At 50.6% G+C, this 17,518-nt stretch overlaps 1 protein-coding gene across 6 annotated transcripts in view; it reads left to right on the top strand.

The window, feature by feature from the left end:
- The window catches only part of DRC11 (dynein regulatory complex subunit 11), a 187,615-nt gene that overhangs the window by 161,137 nt on the left and 8,960 nt on the right, over positions 1–17,518 (top strand). For all 6 annotated transcript variants that reach the window (XM_086376589.1, XM_086376598.1, XM_086376607.1 and 3 more), the window contains 2 exons: positions 1,337–1,423; positions 12,818–12,995. In XM_086376589.1, coding sequence (XP_086232715.1) covers positions 1,337–1,423; positions 12,818–12,995 — 265 coding nt within the window. The remainder of the gene's footprint in view (positions 1–1,336; positions 1,424–12,817; positions 12,996–17,518) is intronic.

Below are 17,518 nucleotides of genomic sequence, written 5' to 3' on the forward strand. Positions count from 1 at the left end.
GGCTCAAGGAAGTAAGAGGAACTGAGGATGTGGTAGCCAGCACCCTGGACTGGCATCCCGCTTCTGCCACCATCTAGCTGCATGACCTTAGACGGGTCACGGAGCATTTTTGAGCCTCAGTTTCCCCATCTGCAAACAGGGATGGTGATGATATTACCTGCACCATAGAGTTGTAATGAATGTGAGTGAGTTATCACGGGTCCCATCCTCTGAGTAGAGGAAGTGCTGGTCGGTGCTGGTCGGTGCTGGCCGTGACCTTGTGTGTGATAGAGGCAGTGTGCGACGCGTGTGGCCTGAGCCTGGCTCACTGGCTATTTTATATGCTTCCCATCAAGCTGCCTTGGGTTACTGAGATTGAAACTTGGGGTTCCGGACTCCTGAGCTCTGTGGCTTAGGGTCTAAAACATAACGCCGACCACAGGGTGGTTGGCTGGCACCATTTCCTCTCTGAACGTCCTGGCATGTGTGGGACTGGACACAAGTCCCAGCCCAGGGCCAGACCGGCACCGGGATCAAGCGGAATCCACTTTTGTCTTTGAACCTGCATAATCTGCTTCCCCTGGTACATAGTGCCGGGGGAAAACGGACCCAGCCAGTGTTCCCAGTGACTTTTCCATCATTTATTAAATGTCTGTCATGGTTTAAAAATCACACCTGCTGCCTTAATGATGTTTAAAGATATATAAAAATAGGAGTACATAACACTGCATTCACTGTGACTGGAGACGGCTTTTATCTGGTACAGTTTTGCACAAAGCACAAATTGTTGCAAAAATACCCGAACTCCGCTATCATGGGGGCGCTTTGAAGAGATTGTTAGGTGTGTGGCAATTATTCATGGGCCCACGGTAAGTCCTAGCGCAGTCATGAAGACCCGCTCGCCCCGGGAGGGGCTCAGAGCCACCTTCCAGATGAAACCACGGCCACAAAGGCAGCAGGCCCACGGAGACGAACAAACGGCATCACGGGGGCCCTGTGCTGAAACGGGCTTTTCTCAAAATGAGCAAACTTGAATCAGCGTGGGAGTGGGACATAGGCTGTAATTAAAACTCGTGGCCCAGTTCCCTTCGTTTGTAGCAGAAAACTATTGGCTCATTTCAAGCCAAAGCCGGTGGACAGTCAGGGTCCTTGGAGCAGGATGTAGGGACCCCCAGGGCATCCTGACCACCAGCGCCCACGTCCTGAAGCAAAGGAAGATGCAGCGCGCATGCGCAGTGCAGCCTCGCGAGGCGGGGCTGTCCCGGCGGACCGTCCCAGTCCGTCCTGCTGTTCCCAGGGCGGGTCAAGAGTGCACCCCAGAGTAAACACGTTTACAACCAACCGTTTCTCCTCGCAGGTGGCCCGCAAGCTCCAGCCCTCCGTGGTGTGGATCGGAGACACCGAGAAAACCTTCTACAAAAAAGTGCCCCACGCGGAAAGGAAGGTGAGGGCTTCTCAGTGGGGCCTTTTCTCTCCTCCCAAGGCGGCCCCGTCCCAGGGACCACCTCGATCTCTCAAGAAGGTCTTGCTTGTTCAAGGGAGGAAGGAAACGAGGGGCCCGCGCTCTCTGCCCTGAGCGCTTGTCTGTATCTGAAAGGATCCAGTGTCTGATTTTTACGAGGCATAATTTAGAAGAAAAATGAAAGAAAGGATGGAGAAGGGGGGAGGGGAGCCTTAAACCCAAACATAGGATTCACAGTCAAGAACAATCGAGAGAACTCTGCTCGGCCACGGCCAATGGCGCACACAGGAGTTATTATTAGGATTTCCTATTGTTCATCACAATAAATAGCCAAAGGCCTGAAATTTATGAACAAAGACGGTGCATAGACCCGCCAAGCGCCCCCACGTCCAGGGTTCCCCTGGGAGCCCTGTGTCAATTGCTTCCTTCCGCCTTTTCTCCCGTTTCAATGGCTCCCCTCCCCCGCACTTCCCCCCACCCACCCCCACAAATCACCAGCAAATTTCCCACAAGTTAAAAAAAAAAAATTTGCAGATACACATGATTGTTATTCCACATCAATTTGCACCAAAGCAAATAGTGGTTAACTGTGAATTTCTGATTAAATTCATAAGGATTTTAATCACTTTTGAGCCTTATGTATTATACATCATTTTTAGCAGGTAGAGATGATTTGGATAAAGAATGAAAGCTCAATCTTTTCTTCCCCAAATGAGCCTTGATTGCCCTGTCATTTTGGAAACTCTTAAGAGGACTCATTTATTATTTAATCTGGGAAGCTGGTAGGTAGCTCCCTCTGCTGGTGACGTTGCTACATTTAAAAAGAAGTCCACACGCAGTAAGGCAACTAGACTCCAATAAAAATTAGGTTTTTTTTTAAATAATAAAATTTAAAAAGTTCACGTAGATGTGAACTTGAAGGCAGTTGCTACAGTAAATCTCAAGAGAGATGAAAGGCAGTATTTAGTTCAAGGTGTCACACACTTAATGTCATCGGAAGTTCGGTCTCTTTAATGGGCAAGGGACCTCCGGCTGGGCATCAGCCTGGAAAATACGAGAATTCAGAAATGTGTCCCGGGCCTTCACCTTAGTTGGCTGTGTGTCCCTGAGCAAGTAAGTCAACCTCTCTGAGCCTCCACCCCCTTAGCTGGCTAAAGAGTTGCAGAGAGACCAGCCTCTGAGTTCACGAAGCCCCCCTCAAGTCCTCTCCCAGGACCCCCTCAAGCTGTCCGGCTGTCACCAGCAATTATGGCTGTTCCCCTGTGCCCCTGCGTTGAGGGACAGTGAGAGGGATGAGCGAGCCCGTTTGAGAGCCAGAGGGCGGCGGGCTGGCAGGCTTTGAGGGAGTGCTGACCGCAGGGAATAAATGTGAGTTCAGCAGACGCCCCCGACCCTAGCCAGGGGGGTCACCGTGAAGGGGCCCCAGAAGCCTCCCCTGAAGCGGCCCTTTTCTTGCTCACCCCGCACACAGGCTGTGGTCCCCACAAGTATGGTCCCTGACTAGTCTCGTTCCTGTAGAAGATGAAGGCCTTTGGTGGCACAGTCTTTGTCGTGGACAAATTGCACATTTATTCTGTCCGCCTCTGCATTAGGAAAGTCTTTCGTCTGTCAGGGGATTCACTGCACTGGAACCTGATTCATGGTACGGGGAAATCCCAGGACGCCTGATGAATACAAGCAGAAGGGTCCCGGGTCCCCTGGGGCCCACAAGACGGGCTGGGCTGCCTGAACCAGCCCAGGCACAGACAGAGTTGCCGAGGATGGGTGGGCGGGGGGAGGCATGCAGACCCCTCTGGCCCTGCGGGGGCCCCAGCTCCAGTGCTGGAGGAGAGCCAGCCGGCAGAGAACCACCCCGCGAGCATCTTCCAGCCCCAAGTCCTGTACCTGCCCCCCGGGCAGCGGGGTTCCTGCTGCCTCCTGCCTCCTGCCTCCAGGGCCAGCACCGGGTCCGCTCTCCTCTGCTTTCCTCCCCGCCCCCAGCCTCTGACTTCTGTCCTTGCCCGTGGGCTTGGGGCGGCTGTGAGCATTGGACAGTCATGCTCTGAAGGTGACCACCGAACGCCGAGGGCGTTCACTGCATCCACAGACGAGAAGCTCCACGTTGCATCACCTGGCCGCCCAAGGACCCCAGCATCCTAACTACCACTCGGCCCAGCCTGTGTCCAAAGGCTCCCCACGTCCAAGGACCTGAGACCTAGAGAAACATGTCCAGCTGCAGAGAAACCACCGCCCTGCCACGGCCACAGCCCAGAGGACTCCCGGCAGCAGCCCAGGGCATTCGAGGGCATTCCAGGAACACCCCTTGGGAAAACCTCTCACCCACAGTGACTAACCCTACCCTCGACGCCTCCACCTCTGTGTCAAGGCCCTTTCAGAGGTTCAATGTGGAGGCTGGCCCAGTCCTAAGAGGTGACGGCTCCTGGTGCAGAGCTGCGGGGCACAGGGACCCCATGGGCTGCTGCAGCAGCAGCAGAGGTCCCGGGAGCACAAAGCATAGATCTGGAGCGCTTAGTGGGCCTGAGGAGAAGGGAGGCGGCGTTCCCGTTTTGCATGTGCTGAGTCCTGTCTGACTCTCTGTGACCCCATGGACTGCAGCCCACCAGGCTCCTCTGTCCATGGGATTCTCCAGGCAAGAACACTGGAGTCGGTTGCCATTTCCTCCTCCAGGGGATCTTCCTCATCCAGGGAATCGAACCCACGTCTTCTGCATCTCCTGCACTGGCAGGCAGATTCTTTAGGAAACCCTAAGCCAGAGAGGGCGCACCATTGGTCCCGGGCAGCTCTGGGACTCAGACGCAGGCCCCTTCTCCGCGCCTGGATGTGGCTCTGGCATCAGCACTGACTTCCTGCTCTGCCCTCCAAGCTTCTGCTACCCCTGTGTCCGCCCTCCTCAACCCTCATGCTCCAGACCACGTCCTGAAGACTGAGCGTGGGGCCCTCTGGTCTCAGAGCCAACAGTGCTGGGCTCCAGAGCCCCCTGGCACCCCAGTTCTCCCCCTGACGACGTCCTCAGCGCCCAGCCCCCTGGGGACCAGGTGGATGCTGGGTCTGTGCCCTCCCCTCCCCTCCCAGGAGGACGGCCGTCCTCTCCACGGCCCTCAGCTACCCCGTCAGTCAGTTGTCGGTATACAAGACGAAGGCAGTACAGCGTGAAGCAGGACGAGACACTGCTGCATTTTCTGCTCCATTAGCCTCGTGGCTGCAGCGCATGGGAGCCCTCCCCGCATCCCAGTCGGGCCTCCACGAGGGCTGGGTTGGTTTGATGGAGCTGACTGCAGAAAAGCACACAGGGACCGCCGCATGCACGTCAGACACGAATTTGAAATCGCCGGCAACAATAAGGTGGGGCAGGCCTGGCAGGTCCCGCCGTAGGGGCGTTGGCCCCAAAGGTTGCCAGGGGTCAGTGGGGATGTTGGCCAGCGTGACGCGTGAGCATGCGGGTCTCGTGTGTAATGGACGCGGCTCTGAACAGGAACGGGGTAGCCCGGGGGCAGGGGGCTGCTGGCCGAACAGACTCACCTTTCATTTCCATCCCCTCCTAAGGGGACTCACCATCTGCAAAGATGTCACTCTGGAGCAGCCCAGGATCAACATTTGTTACCCAAAAAGGCTGGTTAGGTTTGCACATCCCTGACATTGGCAGGCACAGCAGTATCATCTCCCGCTTCGGAATAGGCAGGACTGCACCACTCTCACTGTGGCCACCCGTTTGCTGGGGGTGGGTTCAGACCTCACAAGTGCACCTCTGCCCACCCCCCACCCCCAGAGTGGCAGTCTCCAGTCCCACCAGGGTCCGGGGATCAGACTCCCTTCCAATCTTTGGGCAGTTTCATGTTACCCCACACTCACCATAAGAAAGAAAGAAAGAAAGAAAGAAAGAAAGTGAAGTGGCTCAGTCATGTCCGACTCTCTGTGACCCCATGGACTATAGCCCACCAGGCTTCTCCATCCATGGAATTTTCCATGCATGAGTACTGGAGTGGGTTGCTATTTCCTTCTTCAGGGGATCTTCCCGACTCAGGGATTGAACCCAGGTCTCCCGCATTGCAGGCAGACGCTTTACCGTCTGAGCCACCAGGGAATCTCCCAGCAAAACTGCACTGTTCTCCACCAAGCTTCTTAAAACACCAGTCTATTCTCAACCATCCCCACTCACTCTTTCACCCACTACTTCCACTTGATGTTCTCCAGCTTATGGAAACTGCTCTCACAAAGTTTTTTGAAATCCATTTTGCCAGTGAGCCCCCATTTATAAAAGTCTGTCCTCTCTTAGCCTCTATCGCCTGCCTTCTCCTGGTCTCCTCAGACCCCACCAACGATTTCTTCTTTCTCTCCTCCATGCGCGTCAAAACACTCCGTTAAATACACAGATGCTCACCGAGGTTCCATCTCAAGCCCATGGACCTTTTTTCCTTGCCCTCCTTGGGCACCATCTCATACCTTAAAGAAATCACCACTTAGACAACGGATGCTACACTCCACCCCAGTCTGCAGCTCTTTCCTGAGGATCGGGTGCCGACACCTGGCATCAACCAGAATCACCCATGGGACGCCTCCACCACTATGCTGCCAGCACGGCCAGGACCTGCCCAGCTCTCCTCCTCCATCGCCACCTTCATCACCCTGCTCCTCTTCCTGGTTTTCCAAAGGGTTGCTTTTTTCGTATAACCATGGCTCATATGCAGATGACACCACTCTAATGGCAGAGAGTGAAGAGGAACTAAAGAGCCTTTTGATAAGGGTGCAAGAGGAGAGTGAAAAAGCTGGCTTAAAACTCAGCATTTAAAAAACTAAAGATCATGGCATCCGGTCCCATTACTTCACGACAAACAGAAGAGGAAAAAGTGGAAACAATGACAGTTTTTATCTTCTTGGTCTCTCCAAAATCACTGAGGACGATGACTGCAGCCATGAAATTAAAAGACATGTGCTCCTCGGAAGGAAAGCTATGACAAACCTAGACAGCATGTTAAAAAGCAGAGACTTCACTTTTCCAATCAAGATCTGAGTAGTCAAAGCTATGATTTTTCCAGTAGTCATGTATGGATGTGAGAGTTGGACCATAGAGAAGCCTGAGCACTAAAGAATTGATGCTTTCAAATTGGGGTGCTGGAGAAGACTCTTGAGAGTCCTTCTCAAGAGAGAGCAAGGAGATCAAGTCAATCCTAAAGGAAATCAACCCTGAATATTCGTTTGAAGGACTGAAGCTGAATTTCCAATACTTTTGGCCACCTGATGCAAAGAGCCAACTCATTGAAAAAGACCCTGATGCTGAGAAAGAGTGAAGATGGGAGGAGAAGGGGGTGACAGAGGATGAGATGGTTGGATGGCATCACTGACTCAATGGACATGAGTTTGAGTAAGCTCAGGAAGATGCCAAAGGACAGGGAAGCCCAGTGCATGCAGTCCATGGAGTCTCAAAGAGTCAGACATGACTTAGTGACTGAACAACAGCAATATGGAGTTCTATCCTTGAGCTTTTCATTTTTGCACACAGCCTGGCCCCCATGGCCCAGTAGCATAGTCAAGGCCCAACAGACATCTCTCCCATCCCAGGCAGCCCAGAGGCATGGATCTGCGCAACGGCAGGTTTCTGCAAAGGCCTAGGGTCAGGGTTAGGGTGCAGCTTCAAGAGCAGGTTTCCGTCCTGACACCCATTTCCGGGGTTTCAGGAAGCCTTATTTCCGGTCACCCCTCTCTTGTGCTCTGCCCTCTTTTAAGCTCCTCTGTTGTCCCCAGCCCCAACCCATGCTTCCTGGATGGAGTCCTGCAAGGCCATTGTTCCCTCCTGATGGAGACTTGCAGGCTCTGGACTCCTGTGAGTGCAGGAGGAAATGGTCGGAAGCTGCCCGGTGGTCTGGCTTCAGGCCCAGACTGTGGGATTTATTTTGCTGTAAAAATCCCATCTTGTTCTCTCTGTGAGTTACATTACAGAAAGTCTCTTCTCAACTGAATCTAACAACACAGAAAAAGGATTATACACCATGACCGAGTGGGATTTAGCCCAGCTTAGCATCCAAAAGTCAATTAATGTAATACACTATATCATTAAAATAAAGGACAGGAACCACACCATCATCTCAACAGATGCAGAAAAAAGCATTTGACAAAAGCCAACACCCCTTCATGATTAAAAAAAAAAAAAATAGAAAAAGAAATTTCCTCAGCCTGATAAAGAGCATCTACAAAAAATCCAGAGCTAACATCATCCTTAATGGTAAAAGACCGGATGTTTTTCCCTTAAGATCACCTCTTTTCAGTTCAGTTCAGTCGTTCACTCATGTCTGACTCTTTGTGACCCCATGGACTGCAGCATGCCAGGCTTTTATCCAACATTATATTGAAGATTCTCACTAGGACAATCAGGCTTCCCCAGTGGCTCAGTGGTAAAAAATCTGCCCACAGTGCAGATGCAGGAGATGTGGGTTCAATCCCTGGGTCAGGAAGATCCCTTGGAGGAGGAAATGGCAACCCACTCCAGTATTCTTGCCGGGAAAATCCCATGGACAGAGGAGCCTGGGGTCGCAAAGAGTCAGGTATGACTGAAGCAACTGAACAGGAACAGGCGCCAGGGCAGTCAGGGAAGAAAAGTAAATGAAAAGCAAAGCATAATACTGAAAAGGAAGAAATAAAACTATATTTGCAGATGACATGATCTTGTATATAGAAAACCCAAAGGGATGCACTAAAAGCAGTTTTAGAAACTAATGAAAACATTCAGTGAGATTACAGGGAAGGATACAAGACCAATATTCAAAGTAAGTGCCATCTACACACTTACTGTGAAAAAATTAGTATTAAGAAAACAATTCCATTTATAATACCATTCAAAAAATAGGAACAGACTTAACAAAAGAAGTGGAAGACTTCTACTCTGAAGACTACAAATCAAAATTGCTGAAAAAATAATGAAGACCTCGATAAGTAGGAGGATACATCATGTTCATGGATTGAAAACCTCAATATTGTTAATATAGCAAGAATCCCCAGATTGATCCACAGATTCAACACAGTCCCCGTCAGGATTCCAGCGGGCTTATTTGCAAGAAATTGACAAGCTGATCTTGAAATCCATACAGAAATTCAAGGGACCCAGAACAGCCAAAGCAGTCTTGGAAAAGAACAGAATTGGAGGACTCTTCCCAGTTTGAAAACTTACCACAAACCTGCAACAATCAGGACCGTGTGAGGCTGGCCTCAGGAAAGACCTCTCAGTCAATGGAATAGAACTGAGTCCAGAAATAAACCCTCACATTTACAGTCAATTGATTTTTTTTTACAGAGGTGCCCAGACAATTCAATGGAGAGAGAATAGTCTTTTCAACCAATGCTGCTGGGACCATTGGATTGCCACCTGCAGAAGAATGAGCTTGGACCCCTACCTCACACGGTTAACCAATAATGCCTCATGGGCCTAAAAAAAAGAGCTATGCCTATAAAACTCTTAGAAGAAAATGGAGACATGCATCTTCGTGACCTTGCATTAAGCAGTGGTGTCTTGGACAGGACATCAAAAGCACAGGCAACAAAAGGAAGCTTAAACTGAACCTCATCAAAGCTAAAAATTTTTTGTTGTGAAAGAAATCATCAAGAAAGCGAAAAGACAACTCAGAATATTGGCAAATCATTTATCTGACAAAGAATCTGTATCTAGAACATATAAATGACCCTTGCAAGTCAACATTACAAAGACAAATAACCCCAGTTTTTAAAAGGCCAAAGATCTGAATACACATTTTTTTCAAACAAAGTATACAAATGGCCAGTAAGCACATGAAAAGATGCGAACATCATTAGTCCCCAGGGAGATACAGGTCAAAATCGCAACGCAGTACCGCTACACCCATGAGGATGGCTGAATGAACAAAACTAAGGAAAATAAACAATCTCAAGTGTTGGCAAGAGTCTGGAGAAACTTAAATCTGCTCTCTGCTAGGATTGTAAAATGGGGCAAATACTTTGAAAAACAGTCTGGTATTTCTTTAAAAGGTTAAATGTAAGAGTGACCATATGACCTAGCAATTCAAAATAAAAACATTAGCACGTACGAAATCCTGTACACAAATGTTGATCGTGGCACAATTCAGAAGAGCCAAAAACTAGAAGTAACCCAAATGTCCATCAGCTGATGAGTGGATAAATAAAGTGTGGCATAGCCATGCAGTGGGTATCATTCAGCAATTGAAATACTAAAGCATACCACAACATGGGTGAACCTCAGAAATGACGTGCTAAATGAAAGAAGACACACACACACACACATACTGAATGATTCTATTTATGAAGTATCCAGAATATGCAAATCTGTAGAGAGAAACAGTAGATGAGTGATGGCCTAGGATTGGGAAAGGAAGTTGGGGAAGAGTGGGCAGTGACTACACATGGGTGAGATCTTTTGGGAGCAAGTATGAAACTGTTCTAAAATTAATTGTGATGATGGCTGCACAACTCTGTGAATATGCTAAAAGCCACTCAGTCAGGCATTTTCTTTTTTTACTGTTTTAATTTTATCGGAAGCATATGTTTTGAATAGGTGGATTATACGGTATATGAATTACATCAATAAAGCGGATCTATACCTTATCAAACCAGTCAATCCTAAATGAAATCCTAAATGCAACCCTGAATATTCATTAGAAGGACTGATGTTGAAGCTAAAGCTCCAATACTTTGGCCACCCGATATGAAGAGCTGACTCATTAGAAAACACCCTGATGCTGGGAAAGATTGAAGGTGGGAGGAGAAGGGGATGACAGAGGATGAGATAGTTGGATGGCATCACTGACTCAGTAGACGTGAGTTTGAGCAAGCTCCGGGAGATGGTGAAGGACAGGGAAGCCTGGCGTGCTGCAGTCCATGGGGTGGCAAAGAGTAGGACACGACTGAGCAACTGGAAAACAACATACCATAATAATGATATAAATATAATAACATATCAGTTCAGTTCAGTCTCTCAGTCCTGTCTGACTCTTTGCGACCCCATGAACCACAGCACACCAGGCCTCCCTGTCCATCACCAACTCCCGAGTCCACCCAAACCCATGTCCATTGAGTTGGTGATGCCATCCAACCATCTCATCTTCTGTTGTCCCCTTATCCTCCCACCCTCAATCTTTCCCAGCATCAGGGTCTTTTCCAATGAGTAGGCTCTTCGCATCAGGTGGCCAAAGGATTGGAGTTTCAGCTTCAACATCAGTCCTTCCCATAAACACCCAGGACTGATCTCCTTTAGGATGGACTGGTTGGATCTCCATGCAGTCCAAGGGACTCTCAAGAGTCTTCTCCAACACCACAGTTCAAAATCATCAATTCTTCAGCACTCAGCTTTCTTTATAGTCCAACTCTCACATCCATACGTGACCACTGGAAAAACCATAGCCTTGACTAGACAGACATTTATTGACAAAGTAATGTCTCTGCTTTTTAATATGCTGTCTAGGTTGGTCATAACTTTTTTTCCAAGGAGTAAGCATCTTTTAATTTCATGACTTCAGTCACCATCTGCAGTGATTTTGGAGCCCAGAAAAATAGAGTCAGCCATAACATAATATAATAGTAATAGATATTTTAAGTCTCCTTTGCAGCTCTCAATTGCTGTAGGCCCTACACAGGAAGGGAATTGGTGGGTCAGCGGGGAGCAAGACCCCCGGCACATCCCCCTGAGAGACAGGACCCCCCCCCCCGCCCCTGCTCCACAGAGTAGGGGAAGGAGCAAGGTTCTGGAGTCGCCGCCCCCGTCCCGGCAGCCAGGGTCCCACTCCTGAACTCTGAGCAGGTCTCCAGACCGCCTCATGCCTCAGGCCCACATCTCCCCGGTGAGGGTGGGAGCAAGCCCCTCTGATGGGCTGCCTGTGAGGGTTAGATGAGAGAGCCCGCGCCAGGCACAGAGCAAGAGCCCTGGAGCCCTGCGGTCGGTGCTCCCGGTGCTGTGCGTGCAGGCTGGGCATAAGAAGCGAAGAGCAAGGCAGGCAGGCATGGAAGTGCAGCTGCCCTGTCCTGTGGTCAAGGCAGGCCCCAACCCAGGTCCTGCTTGGAGCCGAAGTTCCTGCAGCTTCCCGCTGGGCTGTGTTCCTAAGGGCCCCTCGGCTAGGGTAGTGCTCCTTCTCAGCCTCTTATGGTCTTTTCCCTGTGCTCCATGAAACTGGGCCCTCCTGCTGGTCACATGGAGGAAGGAAGGAAAGACTCAGCCCTGGGGCCCCTGCTTGGCCAACAGCCCCTCCTCTCCCCTCCCCCAGCTGACACCCACCCTGCAGGCTGCATGCCAACCCTGACCCTCCAGCCCTCTGCCCAGCAGGCTGGCTGTCCCCCAGCACACAGTGGCCTTGTCCCCAAGGCCCTGCAAGCCATACGCAGCTCTGGCAGCCCCATACCCCCTGGGCCTCCAGTACCCTCCACTGTTCGCTTTTATTCCCAAGGATGGAATTTATCACGTGCTCCCTCCCTTCCCTAGGCTTCCCCAGCCCCTTCCGGCAAACCTTCGTACAGGGCTGTCTCTCAGCCCGAGGGTGCGGGACTCACAGGACAAACCTCAGGTGCCCTCATCTCTGTAGAGGACCTCACAGGTGCTGGGGGGCGGTTCCAGGAAACCCCAGCATAGGTGAGATCTTTAACTCCGTGTCTAAGTTGTCCCTGAGCCAAAGGGGAGCAAAAGAGGCCCAGAGTATGCTTGGGCATCTCTGTGGAGGCCCCCCACCACCCTTCACCACTTCCTCTCCTCTTGCTGCCCTGGTTGAAGGCTGGTGTGTTGCCATGGCAACGTGGCCAAATCTGCTCACCACTACCGCCAGGCCGGAAGTCCTCCTCCCTCCAGTGCCTCACATCTTGCTCCTGACCCTCAATTAGTGCGGAGGCTGTACTGAAATAAGACAGCTTCGGACTACATCCAGACTGCTTCAGAGAGAAGTGGTGTCACACTCCGTGTCACGGGGTGTTTTCAGACCTGAGATCCGGGACCTTGGATCCTCATTGTCACGGCCATCAACAAAGGAAGTCTTGGGTTCACCTGCAAAACAGCTCGGAGGAACACACCAGAACCCATTGTCAACCCCAGGCAGCTTCCTTCCGCTTGGAAATCCACCCGTTTCCCATGGTTAGGGCTAAGATGCTAGAACGTTCGGTCAGGTGCTTCCCTCCTTCCCCCTGTCCAAATCTGAACACCAGATTTGAGGAAAGGAAGGGCCAGCAATTCAGACCACACCAACCAGGAATCATGTCCTGAGACCTGGCCCAAGACACACTCTAGGAAAGTATGGCCAGCAGCCCTGAAAGCACATTAGTAAGGGCATCCCACGGTGCGTCCGAGGCTGAACTTTCTTTAGCTCTTAATTCTGTTTTCTATATGTGGGCTCATTTTTTTTTCCTCTCTGTTTCTCCCAGATGGAACCTAAGCGCCTGAAAAAGCAGCTTCCCAAAATGCTGAAACTCCTGAAGCCAGACGACAGGATTCTAATTGTGGGGACCACAAAGCGACCTTTTGATGCGGAACTTCAACCTTTCTGCAAAGCTTACCAAAAAATTATTTTGGTTCCCAGACCAGACTACGCTTCCAGATATGGCAAGTACCCCCTCACCCCTTCCCGTGTGCAGCCAGCGAGGCTGGGCCATCCGTGATGGCCGTGCTGTCGTGTGGGGCTGGGAGGGTGGCCTTCATCACCCAGGAGCATCAGAAGAGGGCGTGAGGCCCAGTGTGCCAGGATCAGCCAGACTCTGAGCTATAAACGCAAATACCAGGTCAGAAGAGCAAAGTGTACACCTCTGTTCTGTTGTTAACATGATCGTTTTTCCCTGGACGATAAGAAACTGGACTGCTAAGTCACTTCAGTCGTGTCCGACTCTGTGTGACCCCATAGACAGCAGCCCACCAGGCTCCCCCGTCCCTGGGATTCTCCAGGCAAGAACACTGGAGTGGGTTGCCATTTCCTTCTCCAATGCATGAAAGTGAAAAGTGAAAGTGAAGTCGCTCAGTCGTCTCCGACCCTCAGCGACCCCATGGACTGCAGCCTTCCAGGATCCTCCGTCCATGGGATTTTCCAGGCAAGAGTACTGGAGTGGGATGCCATTGCCTTCTCCGAAGAAACTGGACAGGGATTAATATTTTGAGCCCCGAGGGAGACAGAAGCCTCGAGGGTGTGAATTTTCCTTCCAACAGGTAGAGTCGGGTCCCTCATTTTGTCCCCATGGTGGTGCTGCCTTTCTCATCCGGCAGCATTTCTTTTCCAATCTTAAAATATTAGTTCAGGAGAACGTTGATTGACTTACACGCTAAATACAATAGCTTACTTTTTTCCATTTTTTTTTCTTGAACAGACAGATTCAAAATCCACATTTTTGGAAATCTATTATTAACCGGGAACCGTACCAACCAGGGAGCCTGGGAAACAGGGCAGTGAAATGGGGAAGAAGGGTGAGATGTGGGCTCTGAGCAGACCTGGGTCTGATCCCAGCTTGGCCCCTGGATCACTGATGACCTTGACAAGTTGGCTGACCTTCTGAGCCTCCCCGCTCTCTCATCTGTAACGTAGGAGAACCGTGGAGTTCGCAGGGTGGTGGTGACCCTTCTATAAGATGGCTGGAATGCCCAGTACCATCCCAGCCCCCCAAGAGCACAGGTAGAGGTGGAGGAGAAGGGGGAATAAGGTGCTGATGGTTGTCGTGGAGGAGGAGGATTTCCACGGCTGGGTGGTAGATGGCTCGGGAGCCGGCAGTGGTGCTGATGGGGTCTCCACGTCTCTTGCTGTGTGACAGCCCTCCCCAGGGGCTGGAAACAACAACCTATGCCTCTTGTGGTTCTGAGGGGCCACTGGGTTTGGCTCGGGCTTCCCTCCCCCTGAGGTGTTTCATGACAGCGACTGGAGCTTCAGTCATCTGAAGCCTGGATAGGCCTGGACATTCAAGACCGTTCCCTCCGTGACTGGATGAGCTAGAAGCTCAGCTGGGGCTGGGGGACCAGCTCTCCATTCCCCATGGCCTTTTGCACAGCACCCGGGTCCCCAAAATCGCATCCTGAGAGCACACGTTTCAAGAGATTCAGGAGGAAGCTGGATGGATTCTTGTGACCCAGCCTCAGAAGTCACACAGTCATCTTCACCACACTCTGCTGGTCAAGAGAAAGTCCCAGGGCCAGCTCAAGGTCAAGGACAGTGAACGACAGAGGCTGTGGAGGTCAAAGCGCAGCTCACTGAGGGGTCATCTTGGCCAGCCATGGTGGTGGTGGCGGTGGTGATAGATCTGGTTTAGAGGTGGTGATGGTGGTGATGGTGTCTCGGACATGGTGGTGATGGTGACTGTAGTCTGAGGATGGTGGTCATGACTGCAGCCTGGGGGTGAAGGAGACCCTGGCGGTCACGGTGGTGGTGGCAAGAGAGGAGATGGAGCTAGCAATGACACAGCAGCAATGGTGAGCACTGATGATAGTAATAAAATCTACTAGGTCAGACTTGGTTTCTGTTAATCCTTCACAGTAGCATCACCAAAACAGAGAGACTATATGTTTCTTTCTGGTTGTTCTTAAGCTCCTGGCTAATGCGATTTGCTGAAAGAACAGCCCTTTATTCCCCATACATGAAAATCTCTTAGCTTATTAGCCACTCGGTTTGCAACATGCACTCATTTCTATCTCCATAAACTGTGGTCCAGACTTCATAAATCAGTGTTCTATACAAAGCACGGGGGGACTTTGGGTGCAGTTATCTCTCCATCATCTAGGGGCTTCCCTGACTTCTGGGGCCGGCAAGCCCTCCACTGGACCCTCTGCAGCCAACCAGCATCAAAGGGAGAAAAAGATCCTCTAAACGATCTCTCAGGAGATTTTAGGAACCAGACCCAGATGGGGCCCACAGCACTTCTACCCACGTTGGCCAGAATGATTTACGTGATCTCAGGTTCAAGGGGACAGGGCAGTGTAGTTGAGCTCAGGAGGTGGGTGGGCACCAGCATTCTCTGCCCACCGTGAGTCACTGCAGAGGACTCCTGGCTCCCAGCTTCGTCAGAGCTTCCCCACTCCTGTTAGCATCTCTCTCTCCCTGTCTCTCTGTGTCTGTCTCTCTTTCTCTGCATTGTATATATATTTTAAGCTATCTTAATGGAGTAGAGTAGTGTATTATTAATTTTCAGGAGCCAGAACTTTATTCTTGACTTTGGTTGGATTCAATAGTTTCCACTGTTTGACAAAACCAGAGGCCCTTTAAAAATGGAGCTATTGATGTCTAACGAGGACAGTTGTGCTCTTTTGATGAAGTGCCAGGCCTCTCTAGGGACTCAGATCGTGTGACAGATTCCAGCCTGAACCCCCTCCCGCAGCCACGTGGGACAGGAGGAGGAAGCGTCCCTTCACCTGCGCACAGATGATGAACCCGCAGCAGCGGCTGTCTTGGGCTCAGGGCTCTGTCCGCTCAGCCACATGCATCTCACATATTTCTTTGCTGGTGGGTGATTTGTTGAGGCCGCCATTCTCGCCAACATCATAAACACTGCCTGTTTCCTCCAGTGACCTTGAAGTTATCATACCCACACTGACTGGGACATCTATCTTAAAGAAAGACTATTCCTGTCTTTGCAGTGATCAAAAATGGTCTGTCACAGCCCGTAAAGCCTGGCCTGCAAATTCATAACTTGGGCCCTTGCTTGTCCATCTGTTTGCAGGAGGCAGAGCGCTGGAGGTGTGTGGAACAATCACCATCCAACTTCTCCAATTCCTCCAGGCGGGGAGGGGGCAGGTGATGGGGCTGAGAAGCTAAGGGTAGATCAGCCGGAGGAAACACTGTCCTTAAGGTTTACCAAATATAATTCAATATCTACCTTCTTTCCCCAAATCAAGCTGTTTCCTTCAAAATGTCTCTGCAAAGAAAATCCACCCCCCCCCGGTTGATGAATGCCGTGTCTAGTCCCCAGAAATCCCTTTGGGCTTCCATCTCTCCATGTTCCTAATGCTCTGCCTCTTGCCTCTCTTCCCTGGGGTCTGTTCCACTAATAACCCAATCCATCACAGGCTCCCCACCCTGGACCCAGCATCTGCTCAGAGGAGTCCAGCTCGTGTCTTTCGATTTTTCTGGAATTCTAGACTACAGAGTCCAGAAGCTCATCCAAATCATATTATTCAGCCTCGTGTGCTTGTGCAAGACCCCAAATGAAAATGAATTTTAAGAGATGGTGTCCTCTCCAGCAGTCAGGATGCAATCAATTTGGAATGGCAAAAGCAGAGTTGTTATTGTTCAGTTGCTCAGTTGTGTCTGACTCTTTGCGACCCCATGGACTGCAGCACGCCAGGCTTCCCTGTCCATCACCAACTCCCAGAGCCTGCTCAAACTCATGTCCGTTGAGTTGGTGATGCCATCCAACCGTCTCATCCTCTGTCATCCCCTTCTCCTCCTGCCCTCAATCTTTCCCAGCATCAGGGTCTTTTCCAATGAGTCAGTTCTTCGCAGGGGACCCAAAGACCAGATTCGTTTCAGTCTAAAGAAGGAGAAGGGGATGTAGATTAGCCTGAAGAACTGAGAAGCCCTCGGCATCCACAAGAGGAAAACGAAATACAGCACTGGGTGCAGAGAGCCCCTTGGCTGCCCTCAGCCCTCGAGACTGAAGCTGTTCTGGGTCCCAGTCTGGGGTGTTCTCTGGCTCCTCAGCTTTAGGGGTTATCACCTGTGCCATAAGATGCGTTCCCTTTTAGCTTCCAAGTCACCACTCAGACCTGTTTGCACAGTTTTTAGATGTTATGAATGTGGACAAGACAGACTAGATCCCAAGGGGTGGTGTGATGTGGTGGTTGTTGTTGCTGTGTATTTTTACCACGGATTGTTTTCTGATCTGTGACAGTTGTATTTAGATAAGGATAATCGTTATCTGCTCCAGGGTCTTTACATAAATATGCTCAGAAATACTCTTGTTTATTTTGTGTTAGCTTTTATATCAATCATTGATGTTTTAGTGAGCATTAGAAAACTTTGGTACAAAATGCAGTGTTGTTGCTGTTAAGTCACTCAGTCGTGTGTCCGACTCTCTGCGATCTGATGGACTCCCACCAGGCTCCTCTATCCATGGGATTCTCCAGGCTGGAATCTTGGAGTGCACTGCCATCTCCTT

Source organism: Bos grunniens, chromosome 3 (assembly GCF_055505025.1).
Source record: "Bos grunniens cultivar Pamir isolate PY7600 chromosome 3, Bosgru_T2T1.0, whole genome shotgun sequence".
NCBI lineage: Eukaryota > Metazoa > Chordata > Mammalia > Artiodactyla > Bovidae > Bos > Bos grunniens.